The sequence below is a fragment of the Pseudophryne corroboree genome, chromosome 9, assembly GCF_028390025.1.
Source record: "Pseudophryne corroboree isolate aPseCor3 chromosome 9, aPseCor3.hap2, whole genome shotgun sequence".
Lineage (NCBI taxonomy): Eukaryota > Metazoa > Chordata > Amphibia > Anura > Myobatrachidae > Pseudophryne > Pseudophryne corroboree.
This window is the reverse complement of record NC_086452.1, coordinates 318,084,375-318,105,453: the sequence shown is the minus strand read 5'-3', so window position 1 is coordinate 318,105,453 and position 21,079 is coordinate 318,084,375. Positions and strand designations below refer to the sequence as shown.

Here is a 21,079-nt window from a genome sequence, read left to right as displayed (position 1 = left end):
GCGCTTTATCCACCCTCGGGGGTGTTTCCCAACGTAACCTATCCTCTGGCGGGAAAGGGAACGCCATTAGTAATTTCTTAGGAATCACCAATTTCTTATCAGGGGAAGCCCACGCTTCTTCACACACTTCATTTAATTCATCTGACGGGGGAAAAACTACAGGTAGCTTTTTCTCCCCAAACATAATACCCTTTTTTGTGGTACCTGGATGTAAATCAGAAATTTTTAACACCTCTTTCATTGCCTCAATCATGCAGCGAATGGCCTTAACGGGCATTAAATTTGACTCATCGTCGTAGACACTGGCGTCAGTATCCGTGTCGACATCTACTTGTGCCACCTGAGATAACGGGCGTTTTAGAGCCCCTGATGACTTTTGAGACCCTTGGACAGGCACGAGCTGAAGACTCGGCTGTCCCACAGTCGGCATGTCGTCAAATTTTTTATGTAAGGAGTCTATACGTGCACTCATTTCTTGCCATAATACCATCCACTCAGGTGTCTGCCCCGCAGGGGGTGACATCTCTGCTAAAGGCATCTGCTCCCCCTCCACATCATTATCCTCCTCAAACATGTCGACACAGCCGTACCGACACACTCCACACACACAGGGAATGCTCAAATAGAGGACAGGACCCACAAAAGCCCTTTGGGGGGACAGAGTAAGAGTATGCCAGCACACACCAGAGCGCTATATATATACAGGGACTAACTGAGTTATGTCCCTAATAGCTGCTTATACTGTATACAGTGCCAATTTAGTGCCCCCCCTCTCTTTTCCCTCTTACTGTACTGTAGAAATGCAGGGAAGAGCCAGGGAGCTTCCTTCCAGCCGAGCTGTGAGGGAAAAATGGCGCCAGTGTGCTGAGGAGATAGGCTCCGCCCCTTTTTCGCGGCCTATTCTCCCGCTTTTTTTGGGATTCTGGCAGGGGTATTTACCTCATATATAGCCCCAGGGGCTATATATTGAGGTATTTTAGCCAGCCAAGGTGTTTTTATTGCTGCCTCAGGGCGCCCCCCCCCAGCGCCCTGCACCCTCAGTGACCGGAGTGTGAAGTGTGTATGAGGAGCAATGGCGCACAGCTGCAGTGCTGTGCGCTACCTTGGTGAAGACAGGATGTCTTCATGCCGCCGATTTTCCGGACCATCTTCCTGCTTCTGGCTCTGTAAGGGGGACGGCGGCGCGGCTCCGGGACCGAACATCAAGGCTGGGCCTGCGGTCGATCCCTCTGGAGCTAATGGTGTCCAGTAGCCTAAGAAGCCCAATCCGGCTGCAAGCAGGCGAGTTCGCTTCTTCTCCCCTTAGTCCCTCGCTGCAGTGAGCCTGTTGCCAGCAGGTCTCACTGAAAAAAACAAATTCTAAGACTATAACTTTCTAAGAGCTCAGGAGAGCCCCTAGTGTGCATCCAACCTCGGCCGGGCACGAAATCTAACTGAGGCTTGGAGGAGGGTCATAGTGGGAGGAGCCAGTGCACACCAGGTAGTCTAAGATCTTTCTAGAGTGCCCAGCCTCCTTCGGAGCCCGCTATTCCCCATGGTCCTTACGGAGTTCCCAGCATCCACTAGGACGTTAGAGAAATAGAATAAAGTGCTGTTAGCCCAGAACCTAAGTTAAAATAATTTTTCAAAAATATGTAACACAAACGGCCGGTGTTTGCACATACGAAATTAGTTAAAAACACATTATTATTATTATTTGTTATTTATATAGCGCACACATATTCCGCAGCGCTTTACAGGGAATATTTTGGCCATTCACATCAGTCCCTGCCCCAGAGGAGCTTACAAACTATATTCCCTATCACATGTACACACACACATTCATGCTAGGGTTAATTTTGTTGGGAACCAATTAACCTACCAGTATATTTTTTGGGCTTGTTGGAGGAAACCGGAGTACCCGGCCCGGAGGAAACCCACGCAAGTACGGGGAGAATATACAAATTTCACACAGTTAGGACCATGGTGGGATTTGAACCCATGCCCTAAGTGCTGGGAGGCAGTAATGCTAACCATTACACCATCCATACTGCCCATAAAACTACTATTGCTCCCTATAGCCAAATTATTTCTTGAAATAGGTTATAACTATATAAAATAGTTAATTCTAAACTGCTGTTATTATGTATCTGATAAATGTTTTACCACAAAATCATCTGTAACTTGTATCCTCTAATCAATTCAAAACAACTGATACATTCACTTCCTAGATTATTCCTGTTATAATAGCAATCCAAACAATATGCTTAACGGCAATCCCAAATAAGTGATTTGAAAAATATGACTAGTAATTCATTCAGATTACAAATAACTTATGCGGTCAAGATTTCATCAATGGAACCGCATAGATAGCTGTGGTAAATAAAAGGTTGTTACATCTTCAATAGTTATGATTGCCCTTCCATAATGAATATTTGTTCACTATACTTGCTCTACCAGTGATTCAGGCACTGTATACTGACCGTATGCCTGCTCCCATTTTTGAGCCATGGCACCCTAGAGTATCAGATTATTTTTTTATTATATTTTTTACCGGCACCCCTAGGCCAAAAGTTTCTTATTAAAAAGTTTAGAAAATAGGATTTTAATATACCTACCGGTAAATCCTTTTCTCATAGTCCGTAGAGGATGCTGGGGTCCATTTTAGTACCATGGGTATAGACGGTTCCGCAGAAGCCTTCAGCACTTTCAGACTTTTCAACAGTGTGAACTGGCTCCTCCCTCTATGCCCCTCCTCCAGACCTCAGTATAGGAACTGTGCCCGAGGAGACGGACAACTTCGAGAGAAGGATGATATTAAGCTAGTGGCGAGATTCACACCAGCTCACACCGCTCAACCATGCCACACAACATGGCATACAACTCAAAACATGCCAACGAGCATGAATAACTTTACAGCAACTGCTGAATAACAACTTAACACGTGATAACTTGTGTAAGAAGAAAAAACATAATGCAGGAAAAAGGAGCACTGGGCGGGCGCCCAGCATCCTCTACAGACTATGAGAAAAAGATTTACCGGTAGGTATATTAAAATCCTATTTTCTCTTACGTCCTAGAGGATGCTGGGGTCCATTTTAGTACCATGGGGATGTACCAAAGCTCCCAGTACGGGCGGGAAGGTGCGGATGTCCCTGCAATACTGACTGACCAAATTGAAGGTCGTCAGCAGCCAAGGTGTCAAACTTGTAGAATTTAGCAAACGTGTTTGCCCCTGACCAAGTAGCTGCTCGGCAAATCTGCTCAGCAGCCGCTCAGGAAGAACCCACTTTCCATGTAGAATGGGCCTTTAACGAAGTCAGTATCGGCAATCCTGCCGTGGAATGAGCGTGCTGAATCGTACATCTGATCCAGCGTGCAATAGTCTGCTTAGAAGCAGGACACCCAATCTTGTTGGGGTCATACAGGACAAACAAAACTTCTGTTTTCCTTATCCAAGCTGTTTTCGTGACATAAGTCCTCAAAGCTCTGATGACATCCAAGGATCTTGAAACAGCTGAGGTGTCAGAAGCCACTGGCACCACAATAGGTTGGTTCATATGGAAAGAAGACACAACCTTTGGAAGAAATTGCTGACGCATTCGCAGTTCAGCCCTATCTTCATGAAGTAAGGGCTCTTGTGAGACAAAGCCCCTAACTCAGACACTCGTCTGCCTGATGCCAAGTCCAACAGCATGACCACCTTCCAAGTGAGAAACTTCAAGTCCACTTCTTGCAGAGGTTCAAACCAATATGATTTAAGGAACTGCAACACCACATTAAGATCCCATGGTGCCGCAGGTGGTACAAATGGAGGTTGGATGCGCAGAACCCCCTTCACGAACGTCTGAACCTCAGGAAGGGAAGCCAACTGTTTCTGAAAGAAAATGGACAAGGCCGAAATTTGGACCTTGATACGTCCCAATCTTAACCCTGCATCCACACCAGCCTGTAGAAATAGGAGAAGACGTCCTAATTGAAACTCCACCGTTGGAGAATTCTTGGATTCACACCAAGATACATATTTTCTCCAAATGCGATGATAATGTCTAGACGTTACTCCTTTCCTGGCCTGAATAAGTGTGGGAATGACTTCACTGGGAATACCCTTTCGAGCTAGGTTCTGGCGCTCAACAGCCATGCCGTCAAATGTAGCCGAGAGGGTCCTTGCAGCCACAGCAGATGATGGTAGATAGTGTGGTCAGGCTCTCCAAGTGCCTGATAGCATACAGAGTAAAACCCCAAAGGTGGCTGTGTCCGTATGTCCCAGGGTCAATAGCAGGTAAAAAGCAAGAGCCACGCTTAACGCGTATCGGACTATGGGGGTAATTCCAAGTTGATCGCAGCAGGAAATTTTTTAGCAATTGGGCAAAACCATGTACACTGCAGGGGAGGCAGATTTCACATGTGCAGAGAGAGTTAGATTTGGGTGTGGTGTGTTCAATCTGCAATCTAATTTGCAGTGTAAAAATAAAGCAGCCAGTGTTTACCCTGCACAGAAACAAAATAACCCACCCAAATCTAACTCTCTCTGCACAGGTTATATCTGCCTCCCCTGCAGTGAACATGGTTTTGCCCAACTGCTAACAAAAACCCTGCTGCAATCAACTTGGAATTACCCCCTATATGTCCTTCATCAGAAGCGTGGTTAACGGCTACAGAGATGTGCTTTTATACCCAGTAGGATAAAAGTTCCAGCTGGCTCCAACTGTTCACTCCAGGTCGCGCTCCGAACAGTGCACATGCGCGGTCATTGATCGCCGGAACCGGAAGTCGTTCATGCAGTTCACGTGCGTTCCAGGCTACTGGAAGTTGTATACTCGGCTCCCCTTCACCAAAGAATGCAGATATCCTTGCGGTTCACATGCATTCCACTAATCAGGAAACGCTGTCAGCCGCTCTTTGAGCCCATGGTGAAGTGATCCTTTTTGTGACGGTTTATGTAAGCTACTGCTGTTACATTGTCCGACTGGATCTATATGAGACGATCTTGAAGAAGATGCGCCGCTTGTAGAAGGCTGTTGTAAACGGCCCTCAACTCCAGAATGAGTTTGTGAAGAAGTGTTTCTTGACTTGACCATCTTCCTTGGAAGCTTTCCCCTTGCGTGACTGCTCCCCAACCTCAGAGACTTGCATCCGTGGTCACTAGTATCCAGGCTTGAATCCCGAACCTGCGTCCCTCCAGGAGGTGAGAACTTTGTAGCCACCACAGGAGCGAAATTCTGGCTTTCGTTGACAGGAGTATTCTCTGGTGCATGTGTAGATGCGATCCGGACCACTTGTCCAGTAGATCCCACTGGAACACCGTGGCATAGAATCGGCCATATTGTAGAGCCTCGTAGGCCGCTACCATCTTCCTCAGCAGGCGAATGCACTGATGAATCGACACGTGTGCTGGTTTCAAAATTTGTTTGACCATCCTCTGGATCTCCAGAGCCTTTTCCACCAGTAGAAATACTTTCTGTACCTCAGTGTCCAGTATCATTCCCAGAAAGGATAACCTCATTGTCGGTTCCAATTGTGATTTTGGAAGGTTTATGATCCAACCGTGCTGTTGAAGCACCGTCAGAGATAGTGCAATGTTTTGCACTAACTTCTCCCTGGATCTCGCTTTTATCAGGAGAACGTCCAGGTAAGGAATTATGTTGACTCCTTTCTTGCGAAGGAGAACCATCATCTCCGCCATCACCTTGGTGAATACTCTCGGTGCCGCGGAGAGTCCGAATGGCAATGTATGTCCACCGACACCATAAATTTCTTTCCTCCAAGCTGGAGATTACTGCTCTCAGGGACTCCATCTTGAACTTGAATCTTTTTAGACAAAGGTTCAGCGATTTTAGGTTTAAAAAAATCGGTCTGACTGAGCCGTCCGGCTTCGGAACCACAAACAGGCTTGAATAAAATCCTTTTTCCTGTTGCAGCCCAGGAACTAAGGTAATTACTTTTTCCTGACATAATTTCTGTATTGCTTCCAGTAAATTTATTCTGTCTTGAACAGAAACTGGTAAGGCTGATTTGAAAAATCGGCATGGGGGGAGATCTTGAAACTCTAACTTGTAACCTTGGGATACTATTTGTAGTATCCAAGGATCTAGATCTGATTGTACCCAGATCTGGCTGAAGAGTTGTAGGTGTGCCCCCATCTGAGCGGACTCCCGTAGGGGAGCCCCAGCGTCATGCTGTGGTTTTAGCAGGAGCAGCGGCTGACTCCTGGTGCAGTTGTAGGTTTCCTACCTCTTCCCCGCCCTCTTCCTGCGAAGAAGGGGGTACCTTTGGCTTTTTTTGTGTTTGTTGGGCTGAACGGACTGCATCGTATGCGAATGATATGCTTTCTTTGCAGGTGCCGGTGCATAAGGGAGAAATGCTGATTTACCTGAGGTTGTCGTCGAAATCATGACATCCAGCTGGTCCCCAAATACCGCCTCACCTTTGTAGGGGAGCGCTTCAATATTCCTCTTTGATTCTGCATCTGCATTCCACTGGCGAATCCACAGTGCTCTGTGAGCTGAAACCGCCATAGCTGAGGATTTGGAACCTAATAACCCAACATGGTGGGCCTGAGTAACGTTCCGGTAGCCATATAAAGGGACTTTAAGGTCGTCTCTAAGTTACTGTCAGCAGGCTCCTTTAATGACGCCAACCCTGGGGCAGGTAAAATTATTTTCTTAGACAACCTAGAAACTGAGGTGTCCACCATGGGGGGGTGACTCCCACCTTTTCCTGTCTTCCTCCGGGAAAGGGTACGCCAAACGTACTCTCCTAGGAATATTACATTTCTTTTCTGGGTTAGACCAGGAATTTTCAAAGAACGTATTCAATTCCTTTGAAGGAGGAAAAGTTATCACCTGCTTTTTATTTAAATTAAAATAAGCCTTTTCCTTAGGTTCAGGTGTTGAATCTGTAATCTCTAACACCTCCCTAATAGCAACTATCATACATTGAATGCTTTTTGCTAATTTGGGGTCCACCCCTCTCATATCCCCAGTGTCGACATCTGTGTCGGAATCTGTGTCTGTGTCACCTTGCATAATCTGCTCAAGTGACCTTTTCTGGGAACTTGAGGGGTCCCGTGTGGATGACGTGGAGGGATCAGCAAATACTACATCCTCCACTGACTTTCTCCAGTATTTTGTATGTTGTTCAGACTCAGAGAATTTTCTAGAAAGCTTTGACATATTATTTTGTAATTTTCTCACCCACTCTGGCTCCTTCTGTGATGGAAGGGCCACCACATTACACTCCTGCGTATCTAAAATGGCTTCCTCAGGGACAATGTCTCCATTGTCTGACATGTCACAAACGTGCACTTTCACACCATAATCATACAGGGGAGCCATCGGTGACAGACCCACACTAAAATCTGTCAGAGAAACGCAGAGATTTGCCAGTTCACACACTGCGCCCTATATGAAGAGAATTGTATATGTATATTTATTATACAAAACCTTCAGCGCTTTATTTCAATATTAGGCACACTCACCTAATGTAATAAACACTCTCCTCCCTCTCTATAACACCCTGATACTTGTTTCAGCGTTGTTATGAGGAGGAACAGTGTCTGTCAGCTTTTCTCTGTGACCCTGCATGAGAAAATGGCAGAGTGAGTGTCTGGAAAGTCTGAGGAGAAGCCCGCCTTCCTGCCTCGGCTACAATGATTTTTATACTGGCTGGGGTTTGTAAATCAGAGGCTATACATGCATTTACCGTTTTGCCAGTGAGAGTAAGGATTTTCCATGCAGTTCAGGGCGCCCTCTCCGTGCCCTGCACCCTGTGTGTGTTTTGAGATGCATGCTCGCGCAGCTTCAGCCGCTGCGCTGTACCTTTTTTGCCGCCAACGATGACCGGAGCTGCAGGACTCCGGTAATATACTCACCAGCCTTTTGACTTCTGGCTCTGTTAGGGGGTGGCGGCAGTGCTGTGGGAGTGAACGCTGGCCAGGCTTGGGCTGTGTTCAGTACCCTTCAGGAGCTAATGGTGTCCTGTCAGCAGAAGCAGAACCATTAACCATACCTCCCAACTGTCCCGATTTTTGCGGGACAGTCCCGTTTTTTGGGGACTGTCCCGCTGTCCCACCCGCGGGCCACAGTGTCCCGTGGGGGGGGTGACAGTTGGGAGGCTCTGTCTGTCGCTGCCCTGCTTAGCAGAGCAGCGTTGAATAGACGCTGTGCACATGCGCACAGCATCTATTCAGTGCAGACAGGGGGAGAGGGGGCATGCCAGCGGCTCACAGAGCGCTGGGCATGACCCCTCAGTGACGAAAACGGGGGCATGGCTCGCGATCGCGGGTCCTCCCGCGAAGTCACGCCCCCTTTTCATAGGCCATGCCCCCTTTTCGGGAGCGCGTGCGGCTTCGCCGCGCGTGTGTCCCTCTTTGAAAGCGGGCAAAGTTGGGAGGTATGCATTAACTAATTGAGAAGTTGGTTCCTACTTCCCCCCATATGTCCCACGAAGCAGGGAAGCTGTTGCCAGCAGCTTCCCTGTAAAACAGAAAATCTAACAAAGTCTTTTTCTAGCAGAACTCTTCAGAGCTCCACTAGAGTGCATCCAGTCTCCCGACACATTTTCTAAACTGAGGTCTGGAGGAGGGGCATAGAGGGAGGAGCTAGTTTACAATGTTGAAAAGTCTTAAAGTGCCGAAGGCTCCTGCGGAACCATCTATACCCATGGTACTAAATGGACCCCAGCATCCTCTAGGACGTAAGAGAAAGAAATATTAAAAGTAAATTGTGTTTATATGTCATCCTTAGGTTCAATTGTGTGGTGAGGAACAAAGTTTGCTTCGGCTTGTCCACATATTTTATTATTGACAGTCACCAGCACACTGGTTTTGCCTATTGCACTGACCATAAATAATTTGCATTGGTCCTGGATCCAATACAAAGCACCCCTGCAAGTGTCCTGAGGCACCCCAGGTTTCCGCCCAAATTTTCCCACTTAATAATGTAATGTTAAAGCGTTTGAAAGCGGAGTAGTTCATAGGGTCAACCATACTTAGGTCAACAGTCACTAGGTCGACTACTACTGGTCAACAGAGACTAAGTCGACACCTAAAATAGGTCGACACAAAAAAATTGGTGCCATTTTCTTCTTAGAGTGACCGGGAACCCCAATTAGTGCACCGTGTCCCCTCGCATGACTTGCGTCGCCCAGGTTACCGTTCCCAATCGTAGTCCACGTGGATTGTGAAGCATGAAAAAGTTCCAACAATGAAAAAAAAAAAAACTCATGTCGACCTTTTGGCATGTTGACCTAGAAACCATGTCGACCAAAAGGGGTCGAATTAAGTGTGGTCGACCTAGAGACCGGATACCGATTGAAAGGCAGGAAACAAACAGATAATATCTAGCACTAACCTTTGGTGTGAGAAGCTCCATCGCCAGGGAAAATATAAGAGTCTTCCAGTTTAGTAATGTCATGTAGGCAAATACAAAGGCCCACATTATATACAACCTGGGAGAGTTTAGAACAAGAAATGGTCATGAATAATAAGACGTAACATGTAAATTACCAGTCAAGTTTTTGTCTTCTCTAAATGCAAACAAATAAAGACACTGCATTATAAAAGTGTCACAACAGAGAATTAAAAAAATAAAATAAAAATCATTGCATGAAGTTTATTAAAACAGAAACACGTGAAGGGGCAGACGAGGAGGGGCCAAGTGGTTCTTATCTGCCGTCAAATTCTATGTTTCTATCTGACCTAATCTGTCATTTTTATGTGCAGCACAAAGTAAAAAATAGAGTTATGACAGACTTACCATTGTTAACTCTCTTTCTGCGAGGTACATTGGTTCCACCGGAAAACAATCGGGGTGTAGAGTGGATCTTGATCCAGAGGCATCAACTGGCTAAAGCTTTAGGCTGTCCCAGGATGCATTGGGGCCTCCTCTATAAACCCCACCTCCAGGCACTGGAGCTCAGTTTTGTTAACCAGTCTAATGCAGGAGCAGGCAAGAGAGAAGGCAGATGTTAGTCTCATAGAACCACATTGTCACGAAAGGAGAAGATACCAGCGGCTAATGCCATACAAACCCATAGAAGCAAGGTTCGTCAAGGGTGGGCGCCCTGTGGAAAAAAATGTACCTCACAGAAAGAGAGTTAACAATGGTAAGTCTACCATAACTATTTTCTGCAGCAGGATACATTGGTTTTAACAGGAAAACATCAGTGATGTCCTAAAGCAGTTCCCCAAGGGAGGGGATGCACCTTAGCGTGTATGAAAACCCGATGTCCAAAGGAAGCATCCCAGGAGTCGGAAATATCAATGAACTGCCCGGTCTCTGTGAAAAACCAAATAGGGTGAACGACAGAACAAAGCACCTAAGTCAGACACCTGTCTTGGCGAGGCAATAGCCAGCAAGAACGGGACCTTGGCCGTGAGCCATTTAAGGTCCGCTGACTCAAGAGGTTTAAATGGAGACTCTTGCAGGGATTTCAGTCCCACAGTTAAATCCCATGGAGCCACAGGGGGACATAGGGAGGCTGAATCCGAAGAACACCCTGAGTGAAAGTATGAACATTAGGTATAGATGCAATTTTTCTCTGAAACCATACCCACAAGGCAGATATGTGAACCTTGAGGGAGGCCAGACGGAGACCTGAGTCAAGGCCTCATTGCAGAAAAACCAGATTCTGGACATTCTGAATGTAGACATCATATTTCTTATCAGCATACCACGTGAAGTAAGAATTACAAACCCTGTAATAAATCCGGGCAGAGGCCGGTTTGCGGGCTTTCAACATAGGCTGATAAACATTTTCAGAAAAACCTTTGGCCCTCATGAGTGATGCTTCAAGAGCCATGCCGTCAAAGCCAGTCTGGCCAGGTCTGGGTAGAAACAAGGGGCCTGCATGAGGAGGTCCGGGCGCTGTGGAAGTAGAAGGGGGTTATCTGTCGACAGACCCTGCAGGTCTGAGAACCAATGCCTTCGAGGCCACGCTGGGGTGACTAGAAGTAGTATTCCTCCTTCTTGTTGATCTTCCGTAGTACCCTGGGCAGGAGTGACATTGGAGGGAACATGTAAGGCAGCCGAAAGTTCCATGGAACCACCAGTGCGTCCACAAACGCTGCTTGAGGATCCCTCGTCCTTGATTCAAAGACCGGAACCTTGTGATTGTGTCGAGACGCCATCAGGTCTACATCTAGTAGGCCCCATCTGTCCACTAGGAGTTGAAAAAGACTTCCAGATGAAGACTCAACTCTCCGGCGTGCACGTCCTGGCGACTGAGGAAGTCCGCTTCCCAGTTCAGGACACCTAGAATAAATACTGCCGATATGGCTGGCAGATGGCATTCCGCCCAACACAGGATTTTTTACACTTCCATTACTGCCAAGCGGCTTTGAGTGCCGCCTTGATGGTTTATGTATGCCACTGTGGTGGCATTGTCTGATCATACTTGAACAGGCCTGTTCTGTACTAGAGGTAGGGTGATAAATAGTTCATTGAACACTGCCCTCAGCTCCACAATATTTATTGGAAGGAGTGATTCCTCCTTGACCCAACGGCCTTGAAAATAAGATTTTACTCACCGGTAAATCTATTTCTCGTAGTCCGTAGTGGATGCTGGGGACTCCGTAAGGACCATGGGGAATAGACGGGCTCCGCAGGAGACTGCTAAGAAAGATTTAGTACTACTGGTGTGCACTGGCTCCTCCCTCTATGCCCCTCCTCCAGACCTCAGTTAAGGAAACTGTGCCCGGAAGAGCTGACATTACAAGGAAAGGATTTTGGAATCCAGGGTAAGATTCATACCAGCCACACCAATCACACCGTATAACTTGTGAAAACTTACCCAGTCAACAGTATGAACAACAATAGAGCATCAACAATGGATGCCAACATAACGTAAGCCTTTATTAAGCAATAACTATATACACGTATTGCAGAAAGTCCGCACTTGGGACGGGCGCCCAGCATCCACTACGGACTATGAGAAAATAAGAATTTACTTACCGATAATTCTATTTCTCGTAGTCCGTAGTGGATGCTGGGGACTCCGTCAGGACCATGGGGATTAGCGGCTCCGCAGGAGACAGGGCACAAAAGTAAAAGCTTTAGGACTAGGTGGTGTGCACTGGCTCCTCCCCCTATGACCCTCCTCCAAGCCTCAGTTAGGATACTGTGCCCGGACGAGCGTACACAATAAGGAAAGATTTTGAATCCCGGGTAAGACTCATACCAGCCACACCAATCACACTGTACAACTTGTGATCTGAACCCAGTTAACAGCATGATAACAGAGGAGCCTCTGAAAAGATGGCTCACAACAATAATAACCCGATTTTTGTAACAATAACTATGTACAAGTATTGCAGACAATCCGCACTTGGGATGGGCGCCCAGCATCCACTACGGACTACGAGAAATAGAATTATCGGTAAGTAAATTCTTATTTTCTCTGACGTCCTAAGTGGATGCTGGGGACTCCGTCAGGACCATGGGGATTATACCAAAGCTCCCAAACGGGCGGGAGAGTGCGGATGACTCTGCAGCACCGAATGAGAGAACTCCAGGTCCTCCTCAGCCAGGGTATCAAATTTGTAGAATTTAGCAAACGTGTTTGCCCCTGACCAAGTAGCAGCTCGGCAAAGTTGTAAAGCCGAGACCCCTCGGGCAGCCGCCCAAGATGAGCCCACCTTCCTTGTGGAATGGGCATTTACAGATTTTGGCTGTGGCAGGCCTGCCACAGAATGTGCAAGCTGAATTGTACTACAAATCCAACGAGCAATCGTCTGCTTAGAAGCAGGAGCACCCAGCTTGTTGGGTGCATACAGGATAAACAGCGAGTCAGTTTTCCTGACTCCAGCCGTCCTGGAAATATATATTTTCAGGGCCCTGACAACATCTAGCAACTTGGAGTCCTCCAAGTCCCTAGTAGCCGCAGGCACCACAATAGGTTGGTTCAGGTGAAACGCTGACACCACCTTAGGGAGAAACTGGGGACGAGTCCGCAGTTCTGCCCTGTCCGAATGGAAAATCAGATATGGGCTTTTGTGAGACAAAGCCGCCAATTCTGACACTCGCCTGGCAGAGGCCAGGGCCAACAGCATGGTCACTTTCCATGTGAGATATTTCAAATCCACAGATTTGAGCGGTTCAAACCAATGTGATTTGAGGAATCCCAGAACTACGTTGAGATCCCACGGTGCCACTGGAGGCACAAAAGGGGGTTGTATAGGCAGTACTCCCTTGACGAATGTCTGGACTTCAGGAACTGAAGCCAATTCTTTCTGGAAGAAAATCGACAGGGCCGAAATTTGAACCTTAATGGACCCCAATTTGAGGCCCATAGACACTCCTGTTTGCAGGAAATGCAGGAATCGACCGAGTTGAAATTCCTCCGTGGGGGCCTTCCTGGCCTCACACCACGCAACATATTTTCGACAAATGCGGTGATAATGTTGTGCGGTCACCTCCTTCCTGGCGTTGACCAGGGTAGGTATGACCTCTTCCGGAATGCCTTTTTCCGTTAGGATCCGGCGTTCAACCGCCATGCCGTCAAACGCAGCCACGGTAAGTCTTGGAACAGACAGGGTCCTTGCTGAAGCAAGTCCCTTCTTAACGGCAGAGGCCATGGGTCCTCTGTGAGCATCTCTTGAAGTTCCGGGTACCAAGTCCTCCTTGGCCAATCCGGAGCCACGAGTATAGTTCTTACTCCTCTCCGTCTTATAATTCTCAGTACCTTGGGTATGAGAGGAAGAGGAGGGAACACATACACTGACTGGTACACCCACGGTGTTACCAGAGCGTCCACAGCTATTGCCTGAGGGTCCCTTGACCTGGCGCAATACCTGTCCAGTTTTTTGTTGAGGCGGGACGCCATCATGTCCACCTTTGGTTTTTCCCAATGGTTCACAATCATGTGGAAGACTTCCGTGTGAAGTCCCCACTCTCCCGGGTGGAGGTCGTGCCTGCTGAGGAAGTCTGCTTCCCAGTTGTCCACTCCCGGAATGAACACTGCTGACAGTGCTATCACATGATTTTCCGCCCAGCGAAGAATCCTTGCAGCTTCTGCCATTGCCCTCCTGCTTCTTGTGCCGCCCTGTCTGTTTACGTGGGCGACTGCCGTAATGTTGTCCGACTGGATCAGCACCGGCTGACCTTGAAGCAGAGGTCTTGCTAGGCATAGAGCATTGTAAATTGCCCTTAGCTCCAGTATATTTATGTGGAGAGAAGTCTCTAGACTTGACCACGTTCCCTGGAAATTTCTTCCCTGTGTGACTGCTCCCCAGCCTCTCAGGCTGGCATCCGTGGTCACCAGGATCCAATCCTGAATGCCGAATCTGCGGCCCTCTAGTAGATGAGCACTCTGCAGCCACCACAGAAGAGACACCCTTGTCCTCGGAGACAGGGTTATCCGCTGATGCATCTGAAGATGCGATCCGGACCATTTGTCCAGCAGATCCCACTGAAAAGTTCTTGCGTGAAATCTGCCGAATGGAATCGCTTCGTAAGAAGCCACCATTTTTCCCAGGACCCTTGTGCAATGATGCACTGACACTTTTCCTGGTTTTAGGAGGTTCCTGACTAGCTCGGATAACTCCCTGGCTTTCTCCTCCGGGAGAAACACCTTTTTCTGGACTGTGTCCAGAATCATCCCTAGGAACAGCAGACGTGTCGTCGGGATCAGCTGCGATTTTGGAATATTTAGAATCCACCCGTGCTGTTCTAGCAGTACCCGAGATAGTGCTACTCCGACCTCCAACTGTTCCCTGGACTTTGCCCTTATCAGGAGATCGTCCAAGTAAGGGATAATTAAGACACCTTTTCTTCGAAGAAGAATCATCATTTCGGCCATTACCTTGGTAAAGACCCGGGGTGCCGTGGACAATCCAAACGGCAGCGTCTGAAACTGATAATGACAGTTCTGTACTACGAACCTGAGGTACCCTTGGTGAGAAGGGCAAATTGGGACATGAAGGTAAGCATCCTTGATGTCCAGGGACACCATATAGTCCCCTTCTTCCAGGTTCGCTATCACTGCTCTGAGTGACTCCATCTTGAATTTGAACCTTTGTATGTAAGTGTTCAAAGATTTCAGATTTAGAATAGGTCTCACGAGCCGTCTGGCTTCGGTACCACAAATAGTGTGGAATAATACCCCTTTCCCTGTTGTAGGAGGGGTACTTTGATTATCACCTGCTGGGAATACAGCTTGTGAATTGCTTCCAATACTGCCTCCCTGTCGGAGGGAGACGTTGGTAAAGCAGACTTCAGGAACCTGCGAGGGGGAGACGTCTCGAATTCCAATCTGTACCCCTGGGATACTACCTGTAGGATCCAGGGGTCCACTTGCGAGTGAGCCCACTGCGCGCTGAAACTCTTGAGACGACCCCCCACCGCACCTGAGTCCGCTTGTAAGGCCCCAGCGTCATGCTGAGGACTTGGCAGAAGCGGTGGAGGGCTTCTGTTCCTGGGAAGAGGCTGTCTGCTGCAGTCTTTTTCCCTTTCCTCTACCCCGGGGCAGATATGACTGGCCTTTTGCCCGCTTGCCCTTATGGGGACGAAAGGACTGAGGCTGAAAAGACGGTGTCTTTTTCTGCTGAGAGGTGAGTTGGGGTAAAAAGGTGGATTTTCCAGCTGTTGCCGTGGCCACCAGGTCCGAAAGACCGACCCCAAATAACTCCTCCCCTTTATACGGCAATACTTCCATATGCCGTTTGGAATCCGCATCACCTGACCACTGTCGTGTCCATAAACATCTTCTGGCAGAAATGGACATCGCACTTACTCTTGATGCCAATGTGCAAATATCCCTCTGTGCATCACGCATATATAGAAACGCATCTTTTAAACGCTCTATAGTCAATAAAATACTGTCCCTGTCCAGGGTATCAATATTTTCAGTCAGGGACTCCGACCACGCCACCCCAGCGCTGCACATCCAGGCTGAGGCAATCGCTGGTCGCAGTATAACACCAGTATGTGTGTATATACTTTTTAGGACATTTTCCAGCTTCCTATCAACTGGCTCCTTGAGGGCGGCCGTATCAGGAGACGGTAACGCCACTTGTTTTGATAAGCGTGTGAGTACCTTATCCACCCTAGGGGGTGTTTCCCAACGCGCCCTAACTTCTGGCGGGAAAGGGTATAATGCCAATAATTTCTTAGATATCAGCAATTTTTTATCGGGGGAGACCCACGTATCATCACACACTTCATTTAATTCTTCTGATTCAGGAAAAACTACGGGTAGTTTTTTCACACCCCACATAATACCCTTTTTTGTGGTACTTGTAGTATCAGAAATATGCAAAGCCTCCTTCATTGCCGTGATCATGTAACGTGTGGCCCTACTGGAAAATACGTTTGTTTCTTCACCGTCGACACTGGAGTCAGTGTCCGTGTCTGTGTCTGTGTCGACCGACTGAGGTAATGGGCGCTTTAGAGCCCCTGACGGTGTTTGAGACGCCTGGACAGGCACTAACTGACTTGCCGGCTGTCTCATGTCGTCAACAGTTTTTTGTAAAGTGCTGACACTATCACGTAATTCCTTAAATAAGACCATCCAGTCAGGTGTCGACTCCCTAGGGGGTGACATCACTAATACAGGCAATTGCTCCGCCTCCACACCATTTTCCTCCTCATACATGTCGACACACGCGTACCGACACACAGCACACACACAGGGAATGCTCTGATAGAGGACAGGACCACACTAGCCCTTTGGGGAGACAGAGGGAGAGTTTGCCAGCACACACCAGAGCGCTATATATGTATAGGGACAACCTTATAAATAAGTGTTTCTCCCTTATAGCTGCTATATATGTTTTTATATGCCAAATTAGTGCCCCCCCCCCCTCTCTTTTTTACCCTGTTTCTGTAGTGCAGGACTGCAGGGGAGAGTCAGGGAGACGTCCTTCCAGCGGAGCTGTGAGGGAAAATGGCGCTTGTGTGCTGAGGAGATAGGCTCCGCCCCCTTCACGGCGGCCTTTCTCCCGCTTTTTATGAGGTAAAATGGCAGGGGTTAAATACATCCATATAGCCCAAGAGCTATATGTGATGTATTTTTTACCATAAATAGTGTTTTCATTGCGTCTCAGGGCGCCCCCCCCCAGCGCCCTGCACCCTCAGTGACCGGAGTGTGAAGTGTGCTGAGAGCAATGGCGCACAGCTGCAGTGCTGTGCGCTACCTTTCTTGAAGACAAGATGCCTTCTGCCGCCGATTTCTGGACCTCTTCACTCTTCTGGCTCTGTAAGGGGGCCGGCGGCGCGGCTCCGGGACCCATCCATGGCTGGGCCTGTGATCGTCCCTCTGGAGCTAATGTCCAGTAGCCAAGAAGCCCAATCCACTCTGCACGCAGGTGAGTTCGCTTCTTCTCCCCTTAGTCCCTCGATGCAGTGAGCCTGTTGCCAGCAGGACTCACTGAAAATAAAAAAACCTAAGTCTATACTTTTATTCTAAGCAGCTCAGGAGAGCTACCTAGATTGCACCCTTCTCGGCCGGGCACAAAAACCTAACTGAGGCTTGGAGGAGGGTCATAGGGGGAGGAGCCAGTGCACACCACCTAGTCCTAAAGCTTTTACTTTTGTGCCCTGTCTCCTGCGGAGCCGCTAATCCCCATGGTCCTGACGGAGTCCCCAGCATCCACTTAGGACGTCAGAGAAATAGATTTACTGGTGAGTAAAATCTTATTTTCTCTAACGTCCTAGTGGATGCTGGGGACTCCGTAAGGACCATGGGGATTATACCAAAGCTCCCAAACGGGCAGGAGAGTGCGGATGACTCTGCAGCACCGAATGGGCAAACACAAGGTCCTCCTCAGCCAGGGTATCAAACTTGTAGAACTTAGCAAATGTGTTTGAACCCGACCAAGTAGCTGCTCGGCAAAGCTGTAATGCCGAGACCCCTCGGGCAGCCGCCCAAGAAGAGCCCACTTTCCTTGTGGAATGGGCTTTCACTGATTTTGGATGCGGCAATCCAGCCGCAGAATGAGCCTGCTGAATCGTGCTACAGATCCAGCGAGCAATAGTTTGCTTTGAAGCAGGAGCACCCAGCTTGTTGGATGCATACAGGATAAACAGCGAGTCAGTCTTCCTGACTCCAGCCGTCCTGGCTACATAGATCTTCAAAGCCCTGACTACATCAAGCAACTTGGAATCCTCCAATTCACGAGTAGCCGCAGGCACCACAATAGGTTGGTTCAAATGAAAAGATGACACCACTTTCGGCAGAAATTGCGGACGAATCCGTAATTCTGCCCTGTTTATATGGAAAACCAGATAGGGGCTTTTACATGACAAAGCCGCCAATTCTGACACACGCCTAGCCGAAGCCAAGGTCAACAACATGACCACCTTCCACGTGAGATACTTTAGCTCCACAGTCTTAAGTGGCTCAAACCAGTGGGATTTCAGGAAACCCAACACCACGTTGAGATCCCAAGGTGCCACTGGTGGCACAAAAGGGGGCTAAATATGCAGCACTCCCTTAACAAACGTCTGAACTTCAGGAAGAGAAGCCAGTTCCTTTTGAAAGAAAATGGATAGGGCCGAAATCTGGACCTTTGTGGACCCCAACTTCAGGCCCATAGTCACTCCCGACTGTAGGAAGTGCAGGAACCGGCCCAGCTGGAATTCCTCTGTAGGGGCCTTCCTGGCCTCACACCAGGTAACATATCTTCGCCATATACGGTGATAGTGTTTTGCTGTCACGTCCTTCCTAGCCTTTATCAGCGTAGGAATAACATCATCCGGAATGCCTTTTTCCGCTAGGATCCTGCGTTCAACCGCCATGCCGTCAAACGCAGCCGCGGTAAGTCTTGGAACAGACAGGGCCCCTGTTGCAACAGGTCCTGTCCGAGAGGCAGAGGCCATGGGTCCTCTGTGAGCATTTCTTGCAGTTCCGGGTACCAAGTCCTTCTTGGCCAATCTGGAACAATGAGTATTGTTCTCACTCCTCTTTTTCTTACGATTCTCAGCACCTTGGGTATGAGAGGAAGAGGAGGAAACACATAGACCGACTGGAACACCCACGGTGTTACCAGGGCGTCCACAGCTATCGCCTGAGGGTCTCTTGACCTGGCGCAATACCTTTGTAGCTTTTTGTTGAGACGGGACGCCATTATGTCCACCTGTGGCAGTTCCCATCGATTTGTAATCTGAGTGAAGACTTCTTGATGAAGTCCCCACTCTCCCGGGTGGAGGTCGTGCCTGCTGAGGAAGTCTGCTTCCCAGTTGTCCACTCCCGGAATGAACACTGCTGACAGTGCTTGCACGTGATTCACCGCCCAACGAAGAATCCTGGTGGCTTCTGCCATCGCCACTCTGCTTCTTGTGCCGCCCTGGCGGTTTACATTAGCCACTGCGGTGATGTTGTCTGACTGAATCAGCACCGGTTGGTTGCGAAGCAGAGGCTCCGCTTGACTCAGGGCGTTGTATATGGCCCTTAGCTCCAGGATATTTATGTGCAGACAAGCCTCCTGACTTGTCCACAACCCTTGGAAGTTTCTTCCCTGAGTGACTGCCCCCCATCCTCGGAGGCTCGCATCCGTGGTCACCAGGACCCAGTCCTGTATGCCGAACCTGCGGCCCTCGAGAAGGTGAGCACTCTGCAGCCACCACAGAAGAGACACCCTGGCCCTCGGGGACAGGGTGATCAGCCGATGCATCTGAAGATGCGATCCGGACCACTTGTCCAACAGATCCCACTGAAAGATCCTCGCATGGAACCTGCCGAAGGGAATGGCTTCGTATGATGCCACCATCTTTCCCAGGACTCGCGTGCAGCGATGCACCGACACCTGTTTCGGTTTTAAGAGGTCTCTGACTAGAGTCACGAGCTCTTGAGCCTTCTCCGCCGGGAGAAACACCTTCTTCTGGTCCGTGTCCAGAATCATGCCCAGAAAAGGCAGACGCGTAGTAGGAATCAGCTGCGACTTTGGAATATTCAGAATCCAGCCGTGCTGTTGCAACACTTCCTGAGAGTGTGCTACGCTGATTAGCAACTGCTCTCTGGACCTTGCCTTTATGAGGAGATCGTCCAAGTATGGGATAATTGTGACTCCTTGCTTTCGAAGGAGCACTATCATTTCTGCCATTACCTTGGTAAATATTCTCGGTGCCGTGGAGAGCCCAAACGGCAACGTCTGGAATTGGTAATGACAGTCCTGTACCACAAATCTGAGGTACTCCTGATGAGGTGGATAAATGGGGACATGCAAGTAAGCATCCTTGATGTCCAGAGACACCATAAAAGCCCCCTCTTCCAGGCTTGCAATGACCGCTCTGAGCGATTCCATTTTGAACTTGAATCTTTTCAGATAAATGTTCAGGGATTTTAAATTCAATATGGGTCTGACCGAACCGTCCGGTTTCGGTACCACAAACATTGTGGAATAGTATCCTCTTCCTTGTTGAAGGAGGGGAACCTTCACCACCACCTGCTGGAGATATAACTTGTGAATTGCCGCCAACACTACTTCCCTTTCTATGGGGGAAGCTGGCAGGGCCGATTTGAGGTAACGGCGAGGGGGCATCACTTCGAATTCCAGCTTGTATCCCTGAGACACAATCTGTATAGCCCAGGGATCCACCTGTGAGCGAACCCACTGGTGGCTAAAATTTCGGAGACGCGCCCCCACCGCTCCAGGCTCCTGTGGAGCCCCAGCGTCATGCGGTGGATTTAGTGGAAGCCGGGGAGGACTTCTGTTCCTGGGAACTAGCTGTATGGTGCAGCTTCTTTCCTCTACCCCTGCCTCTGGCAAGAAAGGACGCACCTCTGACCTTCTTGCTTCTCTGTGATCGAAAGGACTGCATTTGGTAATACGGTGCTTTCTTAGGCTGTGAGGGAATATATGGCAAAAAGTTTGACTTCCCAGCCGTAGCTATGGAAACTAGGTCCGAGAGACCGTCCCCAAACAATTCCTCACCCTTGTAAGGTAACACCTCCATGGGCTTTTTGGAGTCGGCATCACCTGTCAATTGCCGAGTCCACAGGACCCTTCTGGCAGAAATTGACATTGCATTTATTCTAGAGCCCAGTAGGCAAATGTCCCTCTGGGCATCCCTCATATATAGGACAGCGTCTTTTATATGCCCCAGGGTCAGTAAAATGGTATCCTTGTCTAAGGTATCCATTTCCTCAGACAGATTATCTG

General features: G+C 48.6%; 1 protein-coding gene across 1 annotated transcript in view; it reads right to left on the bottom strand.

The window, feature by feature from the left end:
* POLR3H (RNA polymerase III subunit H) overlaps positions 1 to 21,079 on the bottom strand; it is a 155,559-nt gene that overhangs the window by 77,279 nt on the left and 57,201 nt on the right. The window contains exon 3 of the mRNA XM_063940466.1: positions 9,333 to 9,429. Coding sequence (XP_063796536.1) covers positions 9,333 to 9,429 — 97 coding nt within the window. The remainder of the gene's footprint in view (positions 1 to 9,332; positions 9,430 to 21,079) is intronic.